The following is a 12367-nucleotide window of genomic DNA, read 5'->3' as shown; positions in this document are numbered from 1 at the left end:
TCGCGCGTCCTCAAAAAAAACGAAAGCGCGTTGAGTTGAAGTCACAGGTATCTGGTCTGGGAGCTCATGAATGACATACGACTTGGGTATTTCAAAAAAAAAAAAGTGGAGCTCCAGCTGGAAGTAAAAGTGCTGCGTACACGAGCGTCCTATGTAGGGTGGAGAGAGACTCGAGCCTGTTAACCTCCAGTCACTTAATCCGATTAGACGCGACTGGGATCTCGCTCTCTCTCTCTCTCTCTCTCTCTCTCTTCTCTATCTCTCTGGCTTTATTCTGTCAATAAACAGTTTACTTGTAATATCCTCCCTTCCCATACTTTTAATCTTAAACCCGGAAACACTGCAAAAGGAAAAACCAGCCTTCTCGTGCCAGCCTATAATCAGTTATTTGGTATGAATGTCTACAAAGTATACTGTAGACAGATAAGGGACCAACCGACTTTCAGGCAGATTGTCTTCAAATGAAGTGATGCTCGTCATTAAAGTGATTGTGGCACATTTTGCCACGATCCTTTATATGATTCTGAGATCATTTATTTGAAAAACAGCCTTGGCACATTCTCAGCCCTTCACTCTCTCTTCCGCTCTCATTTCGTTGGCCACCAGCCAGTCCAGATAATAGAGACATAGATTGGCCTTCATTACTTGGCAATGAACCATGGAGAGGCTTGGCTTGTGTGTGTGCTTTTGGGTAACCAGTTTAATCACATAGAAAATTCATTCTAATTTGTAAAAAAATCATCCTGTGGTCAAAACCAAATGATCGACTTTGTGGGTTCAACCACAGAGATTTGTTATAGAAATGTGATTAAAACCTACGCCACAAAAAATAATATAGCCTGAACGTGAACCCCAAAATAGGGAGATATCTATTTCAAATCAATCAATTCAGCTTTAAAAAAAAAAAAAAAAAAAAATGTGGGCCACCAAACCAACAGTATGTCACTGAAATGAATCAGCATTGATCTGAAGCATCAGAGTCTTTGAATGTGCAGGCTCTGTGGTTCATCTGTTAATTAGGACCTTACAACAAATATTCTATATGTGGTAAGGTAGCTCTTACAGGTCTTTATGGTGCACATTTGACCTCTACTTAATGTTAATAAAATATATTTTACATATTTTTTGACATAGCCTTAAAATGTACAGAGATTATCCTTTTTTTTCTTTTTTTTTTTTTTTTTATCTCCGTAGTTAAAAAAACATCAGCTTGCTGACATCACCAAAAGTGGAAAAAACAAGTGCATAGCAGTCCCAGTGTGTATCCATAATTATCATAGCTTTCATTTACACCCAGCTGGGAGCTCTGCTCTCCTGTGACTCTTCCATCTCTATGGTATCAGTCTGCTGCTGTGGTGACAGTCAGTGTTAGCACTTCCAGAGATATATATATGTGTAGTTTAACGTTCTGGTCAAGCCACATCAAGACTCAGGGACACATGAGTTGATAAACTAGAATTCTATATCTCCAGCTTTGATTTTAAAAGATCTCCAGTGACGTTAGGCTGAAAGATCACATTCATGTACAAAAAAAAAAAAAAACAAAACATGAACCTGGTTTCAGCTCACTCATTTATCCACTTGATCTACTTGCATAGATTTCGAATCATGTTAACTCGCCACTGTAGAGAGACAGAGGCAGAAGGCTGAAAGCAACACTGTAATTACAAATGTGAGCTCTTGCCAATGAAATACAAATTGAACAAGGCTACAGCTCAGACAGATAAAGCCTTGAGCAAAAAGGAAGAAAAAAACCCCGCTAGGTGCAGGAAATTTTGTCAGTGACACTTCAAATCAGCATCAACATGAATAAAGATTTGGAGAACAGTTAGACCATCTTTTACTTCTCTTTTCATCTGTTTTACCTGAAACCTTTTCAGATGTCTTCAATCGTTCAGATAAATAGCATGGACAAATTACAAGAAAAACTCAGTGTAACACAACTCAAGGATAACAACAAAGTTAAATCCATACCTTTCTAAAATAACAGACTTTAATGGAGGACTTTTTCAGTCCACATAACTTTTAGCCAAGTACATTTAACAGACAACTGAGTGCATTTGATACTTCACAAAACCTGTTGTTTAACATAAACTGTTTAATAGGTTAGAATAATTTACTGTAGCTACAAGTATATGGTTTAAAATCTGATATATTTCATTGGAATGGGAAAAAAAAAAAACCGATTTGCTTTGTAGACACTTGAAGTGGCTATAATGCCCTTAACAGTATGCAGCACAACCACTGATATATGACACTAATGTACTCTGTAAAACTGGAACACAACGCAGCTTTGATAACATTGTGATCCAGACCTATGCCACCTCTAAATAGCACATTAGCAATGCTATCACTCTCACAGCCGATTGCATTCGCTCAAACCTGAAGAAAAATCTAAATCCCTCGACAGATAATCACATGCAGTGAGGAGACTGGAGACCTTCTGTGAATGTCTGTAAATGGTGAGGTTAAAACTGGGTCTTTGATCCATTACATAGGATGAGTCAACTACTGAGATGTTCCCATGCACAAGGTACTCAAACAAAATGCCCTCAAAGGGGCTGTTTATGACCATCAGCATAGAATGGATGCTCACATAATTAAGCAGCGAAATGTTCCTTTAAGCTTGGAAATTCAGGTGTTGTGGAATGTGCTTCATGTAAAGAGGTCTTCTGTTGATCAGAAATACCTTCCTCGGTAGATCTCGCATGTGCCTGCATGCACCTCATGAGCGCAACATGACCTTGCTGCTGGGAGCTTCAGACGAGGTCCTCTATGCCTCCCTTCAGTCATTCATTTATTTTCCCTTAAAACCACAAACAGCCAAAACACCCACGCACCGTGTTCTCTTCTACGGCGTACAGCAGGAGTCCAGTACAAAGATCTCCTCTGAGTCTCCTCGGGACACAAGCACTGAACTGTTAGGTGTGTGTGTGTGTGTGTGTGTGTGTGTGTGTGTGTGTGTGTGTGTGTGTGTGTGTGTGTGTGTGTGTGTGTGTGTGTGTGTGTGTGTGTGTGTGTGTGTGTGTGTGTGTGTGTGTGTGTATGATGAAGTGAAAATGTGACCCAAATCAGGTGTTTACGTCAGGGTTTTAATGGGGCTGTTTGTGTCCAAAATTTGCTTTTGAAATGTTGTTTTCCCCTTCACAGCCAAGGCCTAATATGCTGATTATTAATTAGAAGCTCTTGATATTATTGTTTATGTTTAATCAGTTAATGAGGCCAGGACAGACAACACTGTCTATTCAAAAGCTAAGGGCATCACTTAAAGCTTTTGTCGCCGGTTGAGTAGGAGAAATTCAATTGTCTACAAGTGGTAATTAACTAATTTTAATCAGCCAGAAATGGCCCTTAATTAAGTCCTTTTTTGTGATGTGTGTGTTCATGCGTGTAAAAACAACTCCCAAACACAGTCTGGACAAATGCACTTCATTTATTAGTAACATGTTTCACAAATACTGTCAGACCAAACACAAAATCAGTGTTAATAATAAGTAGATGCAAAAACCTTACACAGAATGAAACAATCTCCATTAAGCATACAGCATGGAGCAGCATCACAATGCAAAGGTCCTCCACCTCCGCCTGAATGTCAGACAGAGCTGTGAAGGCCATTGCAGGAGTGTCTGAAATGATGGCTGCAGGATAGTGGCTCACAGAAGTGCTCAAATTAGTGGAAAAATCTCACAACTCCTTTCACGACATACATAAAGTAATTACATACGTAGTTGTTTTTCAGGGAGTTCAGGTCTCAATAATTCATTTCACATCGGCTCATGTGTGTCACAGTAGAGATGACAAGATCACTGTTTCATTAAGAAGATAATGAGGCTTAAAGATAAAAAAAAAAATGCTTTAGGGATGTGTTCTTGGTTGACAGGTGTCCGTCATCCCTCCTTAGTTTTAAGGTGGTGGTGAGTGTTAAACACAAATCTAGGCTTGGGAAAACCCCAGATGATATCCGTGATATTTTGTCCATTCTTTTTCTGTAAATCATGAGGCATTTTCAGCTGATTCTCTCGTGCTGCACCGACAGAACATTCAGGATTTGTCTCCACTGTTACTTTTAAACACACGGCTTTTACAAATCCCCTCTCTCTGGGCTCTTATTCAGCTCTTGATGTTGCTCTGGCACAGTTGGATGAACCAGAAGGAGTTGAGTCCACATCGTCCCTATGGATAAAGTCCAGAGGTTTTATCATCCCATGTTGGAACGCCCTGAAATATGCACGTTAAATATGTTAGACATTCATGACATATGTTTCGGTCACACAGATACAACTAAACAGCTACTGAAAATTCCCCAGTTATCCCTAATGATGGTATTTGTTATCTCGACTTTTATCCAAGTAAACTGACACTAAAAGCCAAACTTCATTTCATCCCTGATTAAACCAACAAGACTCTTAACAAAAAGGCCTACAACATCACTTTGTACAGCTCACGGAATGATAAAAAATCCATGTTCTGCAAACTCTGAATACAGCATTAATCATGTTTTTCTCTTATTCTTACCCTGAAGTCTGTTACACAACAGCTACACAGAGGGAGCTTTTGTGTCCACTCTCTCATCTCCTGTCTCTTTCGCACTGCTCTGCAACATTCGACGTGTCCCTGGAGATGCGATGTTATGAAGCAGAGCTTGAAGAAACAGAAAAAGGCTGCGCAACATGGTCCACCCTGCAGCTGAGATTCCTAAAGCACTGACATCTTTGCAATGACATCATATTTTCTCTGTGTTTCAAAATCCTAAAACAACAGGGCATACAGCACCGGAGCTGTAAGCGTGAACATTGTACTAAAAAGATACACCTAAAACTATGTTTTTGTGCCACAGAAATTTGAGGACATTTATACGAATTCTCTGAAGAACATGTGGTTATTTCCCAGGGTCAGTAAATGCCGGAATACCCATCTGTGCGTCAACCACAAGGTGGATTGTTTAGGTCGATTTTACATGATTATTATGAGTATAATTTACTTTACAAGGCCTGTCGACCAGGACAGGTGTGACCTGACATGGCGGTCACGTCCCTATAGAATAAGTAAACAAGTGGTGTCTCCAAACATGGACACGTGCCAGTTTCAGTGCATTTAGATTCAGGCAGATAATAGTAGTTCGCTTTGAGCCAAGAGTGTTTGTCTTTGTAGTTGGCCGGGATTTTTAAATCTATGAAGGAAGATGTGCAGAGGTGGAGAGGTGTACTGAAAACAAGGCAAGACGCAAGTCTCTCAAGCAGCGAAGAGTTACTGTTTTGTTTTGATTTTTTTTTTCTTTTTTCCCGGTATTTTTCTTTTTTAATACAAATGACAGACACGGTAATAAAAATAAAACATCTTAGTCAACAACAAAAATGTACTTTAAAGCATCAGCAAAATCAAAATTGAACCAGAAGTCCCAAATACTGACACTAGCAAAAAAAAAAAAAAGTGCTTGCTTACAGTCTGAATGAATACACAAAGCATAATGTGGTCTTCGTGCTTGCATTTCATAAGTCAGCAACATTTAGCAGTGCAAACAGCAGTTCTTGGGTCACTAGAAGGTACCAAATCATAAGCAATGACTTTTTGGACATCCAACCAAAAACATACTTTGACCTCATTAGGAAAAGGTTTCAAGGTGTCTGGTAAAGTTCCTGCAGTCAAACAAATGGGCCAAAAGAGTCCAAATCTACACCTGTCTCTATTTCTATCTGGGACATTACTATTATTGTGTTAAAACTTCTTGGAAATCTTTAAAAATCAATTTCTAGTTAACCTTGTAATTCAAGTTGTGTCATACATATCCTCATTTGAATGCTATTTAACCAAAAGTAATTATGTAAATGGTCATTTATGTAAAGCAAAGAACTGTAATGCTCAATCTTTGATACCAATATTATCTCAGACATCACGTGAATAGAACCTATTGACCACAATCCGAATTTTCCAAATAGAAAAGTATTCTGAGATTAACACCGAGTTATTTTACATATATATAATATATTTTACGTGTCTAACATACTGTTTAGCTTCAGGTCTACTGTGGGGTGGGGTCCACAGAAAGATCATTGTTTTTTAAGCCCTGACCAAATTCCTTCTCTGCTGTGTCACACGGGTGGAGAGCCTGCCGTTATCAGGTTATAAGTGATTCTATCTGTCCTCCAATTCCCTTTGACTCGGCCGCAGTTGCAATCCTGAGAGAGGTAAGCTTCAGCATGTGCGTGTATATCCTCCACCGCTAAAACCTACTGCCAACTGTGAATGCAATGTGAAGTCCCACTGATCCTGTTTCCTGTCCTGCCTGATGAAATTCTCCCCAAAATGACGCAGCTACAGTTTTGCGTGTAAGAAAGAGAGAACAAAATATGTAAGTATGAAAAGAGAGTCATATCGTGCATATTCTGAATCACGAAACTGTGTTTTTTTTTTAAATAATGTGTTTAAATGAGTTCAGAAAGGATGGATATAACATTCAAGTGTGTGTGTGTGTGTGTGTGTGTGTGTGTGTGTGTGTGTGTGTGTGTGTGTGTGTGTGTGTGTGTGTGTGTGTGTGTGTGTGTGTGTGTGTGCGCCTCAGAGTTGTTGGCCCTGCATGATATTTTGTGTGCTTTCTGACCAGCGTAACAACCTGTCTGAGTGTGCATTTGCAACTTGCCTGTTTCACATCGTTGCATGGGAGAGTGAATAAAACACAAGTCTCTAACACAACCTGAAAATCGCGCCCTCCGTGCTTATCTCCTTACCTCTCCTCATTTTCATCTGCCGGGCAAAATGAATACACCAGCAGAGAGGCCAAATGTGGCGAGGCAGCAAGCTGATAGGCTGTGTGCATGATGAATTAAGTTTGGCTGACCAGGGACCCAGAAGGGAACGGGAAATAAAAAAGCATAAGACACACTCCAGCTCACAGTTTGTCTAAGGCGGCTCTGTGCTTCTATTGCTGCTCATTAAAAGATTCCAACCGCACTCAGAACAGCAGCTTTCCTTCAGCTGGACAGTAACAAATAATAACCCGCTGTGCCTGATGCAAACAATTAATGGGACCGATTTGTTGGTAATGAAACAACAGCTGTGCTCAAAGGAGCATTAGCGGGTCCATTTATTAATTGAATACCATTAGTTTGTTACTTCTATTCCTTCCTTCCTCCTTGCATTGCTTCCTGTCTCTCCTCCTCTCACTTCCTGCTGACGTAGAAGTTGGAAACCTGAACCATGCCGTTCTGCTTGTTGCTGTCGGGCGGAGAAGCCAGTGTGTCAGTGCAACAGCTCTGCTCAGCAGCACAAGGATTTTCACAACAGAGAATATCACAATCTCACAACATCATCTGAGGCTGGGGCTCTTAAACTGCCTCTGCTTCTTAGCACACTGACACTGACTGGCAGGAATGTTGGGCCAAACAGAGCTAAAGCAGCATTCAGCGCATCCAGAGTCATCACTGCACAAAACATAGCAGTGGCATTGCTTATGCCCTTGGTGGTACATGCCACATGAGAGTTTTTGAGGTCATGTTAGTCCAAACAAGTTCTCTTGCCTCTGAGTTAATACCTCGCCGATGACTGACAAAGAGTGAAATAAAGGCTTTTTATGAGATCTGACTGTAGCTGAATCCAATGGGAGATGGTTCAAGTGAGGAAAGCAATTATGCTGTTTGTAAAAAAAGAAAAAAAAAAAAAAGAAAAGAGAACTGTGTAGCATATCTGTTGGTGATGCATATAAAACAGCCTCATTTTCCACCACGACATCCACTCTGCTTAATGCAGGACTGGCAGCTGTACATCTGAGGACACACACACACACACACACACACACACACACACACACACACACACACACACACACACACACACACACACACACACACACACACACACACACACACACACACACACACACACACACACACACACACACACACACACACACACACACACACACACACACGACACCTACACTTGTGGCTGCAGACTGCTGAGGAAGTTGTCAATGCGGTCCTGAGTCATGTCCCCGTCTACTTGGGCCAGGTAGGTGTAGAGTTTGACAAAGGTGTCGAACGGGATCCTGGCAGCACCACCCTCCTCATCCTCAGTCAGGATCTCACAGGCAAACTTCAGAGAACTCACAAGAGTCTGAACAAGTGTTCAGAGACACAGAGAATCAGTTGGAAGTATTATAATTTTTTTTTTTTTAAAAACAACAACAACAGAAAAAAAGAACCAAACACAACAACAAGCATTTGTCTTTCAAGGACAACCACATCCTGTTTGAGCATTACAGCACACTGTAATTACACTTCCATGCACACATGCTTGTTCAGGGATAGTTCAAAAACAGCTCCATCAGTGCAGAACAAGACTGCCCTCATGTGGTCAAAGTGTTCGACAGCCTCGTACGCGGCAGCATCCGATCCACAACTACTCATACTAAGCACAAAATGTTGTTAATGCTTAGCTGCGTTTGCTTTTGCAGACACTAAGTCATCTTCTGTAACCTTCTCCATGCTTTAAATAAATTCCCTTTAATCTGTCTCTACTGCTCTATCTGCATATTTTAAGCAACATCTTTGGCTTAACAGCGCTGCAAAGATTCACATCGCCAGAGAAGAATTTATCCAATAATTCTTGGATCACGGATGTCTGGATCCTACGTAGTGTAAGAACTAGAAGAAGAGACAGTGAGATGAACAGACTGCTTGAGGATCCCCAGCTGTGCTCAGCCTCACAGTTGGTTTTGGGGCTCAAAGGAAGTGGCATGAAGTAGAATTAGCATTTATATCTGGCCTTATGTAACATCTCACCCCTCCTAGAGTACTGCAGCCCAGAGCAAAAAACTCCATCCAGTCGATAACTGAGCAAAAGCTGCCCAACGACAGCAGGCTCCTCAGCTGATCCATGGGTAGACACAGGCTCTTCCATTTGGTCTGCAGATCCTCTTTTCTGCATATTTGCCCCGGGGACAGCTATGATTGGGTGGAGGGGGGGAAGTGGGGGGTTAGTAAATTTAAGGGGGGGGGGGGAAATCATGTTATTTACCACTTTACCAGATGATACGCTCAGATAAGCAGCAGCAAGGCATCTGGAGAATCTGGTATACTTGTGATCCGATTATGGTAGACTCATATGTATAAAAGGCTATGGAATAAACAACAGCAAGATGGAGTTTATTCCCACTCCAAACAAAGAGATTTGTTTGGGACATTAACACAAATGTAAATATCCCAGTTCTGCATTTGTTGTAGATTTGTAGCCATAAAATTAAAAGACTTTTCTTTTTCAGATTTTCTTTTGATAACAGTTTAAATGTAAAAAAAAAAAAAAAAAGTAATACGTCTAGACAGACAGAGAGCAGCATTCTCACAAGGTTAAGCCTGTTGCTTAAGTGTTGGCCTTTAAATAAATATTAATTATTCAGTTCTTTTAATGAATCCACCACACCAAGATGCCGGTAAATGTCGCAGGTAAGATAAAGTAGGTTTACAATAATATGCAATTTTAATGATCTGCATGGGGAAACAGCATCACTGCAATATGCAGAAACACTCACACACACACAAACACAGTTGCCAAATGTGGATATTAAACTCCTGTAACTAATGATTAGACACCTACAAACAGATGAGGACATCGATTACAGAATGCAGCCTGTGGAGAACATGCAAATCCAAAATCACACGGGAAAATATGCAAAACATGATTTGCATTTTTGTCTTTCACCATAAAGGCAACAATTGTGTGAGGAGCTGTGTGAGTTGAGAAAATACCTGTTTGTGGAGGATCTTCAGCAGACCTGGAGTCAGCCCTGTGTCTGTCTTCTGGGTGGCCACATTCATCTCCAGCCTGTCCTTGACAGGGAGACACTTTCCTTTCGACAGCGCATTGAAGTATCTGGGAGAGGACACACTAGTATTATTGGCACACATATATGATTAAACACGGGCCTTAGCTTTATCCTGCTTCTATCACCTGTCATTCAAATATAAAGTGATAAGCGCTGACCATTCAAGACTTGAGGCGTGAGTTGGCTAACGCGATGACTGCACATGAGTGCGTCCGCTGCATCCGTCATCAGATGTTGTAGTTTTGTTTATGGGAAGTTTCCCAGTCATACTGTAGCTTATCTCTCATTTGTTCAATAATATTGACTATGAATTGAGAGGCAGCATGACTTTCTGTACGTCTGAGAGAGTCTGGTGTTACTTTAACAGCATGTAAACATCTTGCAACCCAGGAGACCCGAATTGTTTTTTTTGCCTCACCATATGACTCACTTTCTTGTCTTTTGCTGTGAACACTGCCAAGCTACAGTGGTCGATAATTATATTTGTAATAATTTCATCCAGTAGTTTGCAGCATGCTTTTTATTTGTTGAAGTCGGATAGTTTAACCTCTGCAGTAACACAGAAGTCCCTGGGATCTAATTATATTCAGTCAATGCAAGGATAAGGCACGCGCAGGTGAAAAGGGCCTGCCTTCTTATAAAATGATGTTGCCTGGAGACACCGCAGCCCGTGTTTATGGCATTGTTTGAGAGAATTAGACTGGAATAAAACACAATCACATGTATCTCTACCCTGTTTCCCCCAAACCACCGCTGACAGAGATTAAGACTCACGCCGCAGACCACACCAGCAAATCCTTCGGCTGTGTTCGGATGGCTGCCTTTGTGAAGTTTTTGAGGATGTTTGGCAGCTCTGGAGGGATGTTGATTTGTTGGGAACAGTAGAACGTGTCCGTGGGCATGGCTGTAATATAAACATTACAAAATAGTCCAATTAGCAGATGAGATGCAGCAGAAAGCAGATTTGAGTGATAATAATAAATAATAAATAAAAAAAATAATAAAAAAAAATGTGGCAGATCTCTGGCAACTAAAAAAAACTACCCACACTGACAATTTAAAAAATTAAAAAAAATTAAAAAAAATTAAAAAAAATTACCATAAATATTCTGTTCTGATTCTCAAGACTTAATTTAGGTTTCTCGTGTTGCTGTTTCAGTTTGAGAGGAATATGCAGGTGAAGACCATGAAACATGTTTCAAAGATATCCTGGCAGCAAAGCTGCTCCTCTATGATGAAAGGAGCCGTGCCGGAGAGGATCCCATTCATACAGCAGCAGACACAGTTGCTTTCACCAATTTCAACCTTTGAATGTTTGAATGAGTGATGCAGTGAGAAAGGAAAAGACTTGAGAATACGATCAGTGTCTCTGACGTCAGACACCTGTAATATGTTGTGTTTTATAGTAACAGCAGCAACATCTGCTTTTATAAACCGCTTAAAAACAAACGTGAGGACACCATATTATTACATCAAACTAACATTTTGTCCATGAATTATCGTTTGCTCCACTCATTTAAAGGTAAATAGAGTCGCAGACATACATATACTTAAACGTCACTTTAACGTTTAAAAGGGATTTTTTTTTTGTTTTTTGGGGGTACATGAAGCCAAATGCGCATTTAGCCACTTGTATAACATGCGTGTAGAGAACGTATAACGTTACCTGGTCTGACAGATGAGAAATGTTCACACGAAGTCGCACACAGATGGCCTGAAATACAGGTGGCTCGCTCCGGCAATGTTTATTTATGGCGAGCAATGTGTAGTGTCGAGTCGTCGCATAGCAACCGCGTTCTTCTTCTCGTGGCTGGTGCGCCGTGTGAGGTGCACTACCGCCCCCTTTCGCTCAGCAGGGGAACAAGGTCGTGTGTATTTTTGTTGTTGTTTTTTTTCTCCAGCTTTGCCAGGCTCCTCCCGGCCATGACAACACTTTGGTGCTGCAGATGCACCCGAGCGTTTCTTTCACAGCACCTAAAACCACTACAGCTTCCCTCTAAGCTTTGGTTTTACCGGTGTTGGTAATGATTATTACCGAGTGCAATTTTAAATGAATATTGTAATAATAACAGCACACAACTACTTAACAAACACGCATAGCTCTTCATCGAATTACTGCCCACCACTACCACAGGAACTAAGCCCTTCAGAAACCAGGGCAAACCCTGTTCGCTTCACTTATAGAATAAAATGACATCCATCCTTTTGTCATTTTCACACGCTTGTCTTCTGAACAGTAAGTTTAAAAGACCCGATACACCACGAGTGGTACGGACTGGTTGAAACTTGATTTGAAACAAACACAAGGTACCTCAATGACATGGCGGGCTTCAATGAAGCAATGAAGGGAAAGTTCAGAGTTTGGCAAATTCAAAGTTATTGAATTATTTGGAAGTTAGAAAAAGACAATTACAGCTCATTTGATATATTTGTGAAGACTTGAGTGAAAATTCTACATCCACTCCAAGAATGTGATCTCAGGCATTTAATCTTATAGATTAAGTACATTTCAGTATAACCGGGGCCATTTAGACAGGAGATGCTAATGTT

At 40.7% G+C, this 12367-nt stretch overlaps 1 protein-coding gene across 1 annotated transcript; it reads right to left on the bottom strand.

Moving 5' to 3' along the window:
• Positions 1-3415: 3415 nt before the first annotated feature.
• On the bottom strand, positions 3416-11578 carry ropn1l (rhophilin associated tail protein 1-like). The gene is made up of 6 exons (XM_069705530.1): positions 11484-11578; positions 10592-10721; positions 9741-9864; positions 8778-8939; positions 7934-8109; positions 3416-4218 (listed from the first exon to the last, which is right to left on the bottom strand). Exons 2-6 carry the CDS (start codon positions 10717-10719, stop codon positions 4107-4109), a joined length of 702 nt encoding a protein of 233 aa, XP_069561631.1. The 5' UTR covers positions 10720-10721; positions 11484-11578; the 3' UTR covers positions 3416-4106.
• Between the last annotated feature and the right edge of the window lie 789 nt (positions 11579-12367).

The sequence above is a fragment of the Brachyistius frenatus genome, unplaced genomic scaffold (genome assembly GCF_029030835.1).
Source record: "Brachyistius frenatus isolate BFR_SWC_R1_liver_20210118 unplaced genomic scaffold, ASM2903083v1 Contig_57, whole genome shotgun sequence".
In the NCBI taxonomy this organism is placed as follows: domain Eukaryota; kingdom Metazoa; phylum Chordata; class Actinopteri; family Embiotocidae; genus Brachyistius; species Brachyistius frenatus.
Note: the sequence above shows the minus strand (reverse complement) of the source record. Positions and strands in the feature narration are given on the sequence as shown.

What these genes read in the sequence shown, in the direction of transcription:
- ropn1l (XM_069705530.1), bottom strand. Translation starts at nt 10,719, where the DNA reads ATGCCCACGGACACGTTCTACTGTTCCCAACAAATCAACATCCCTCCA. An exon ending in TTGCTGGTGTGGTCTGCGGC is followed by an intron (nt 9,865 to 10,591) that starts GTGAGTCTTAAT and finishes GTCCTCTCCCAG; the next exon opens with ATACTTCAATGCGCTGTCGA. An exon ending in TGAAGATCCTCCACAAACAG is followed by an intron (nt 8,940 to 9,740) that starts GTATTTTCTCAA and finishes ACCCAATCATAG; the next exon opens with CTGTCCCCGGGGCAAATATG.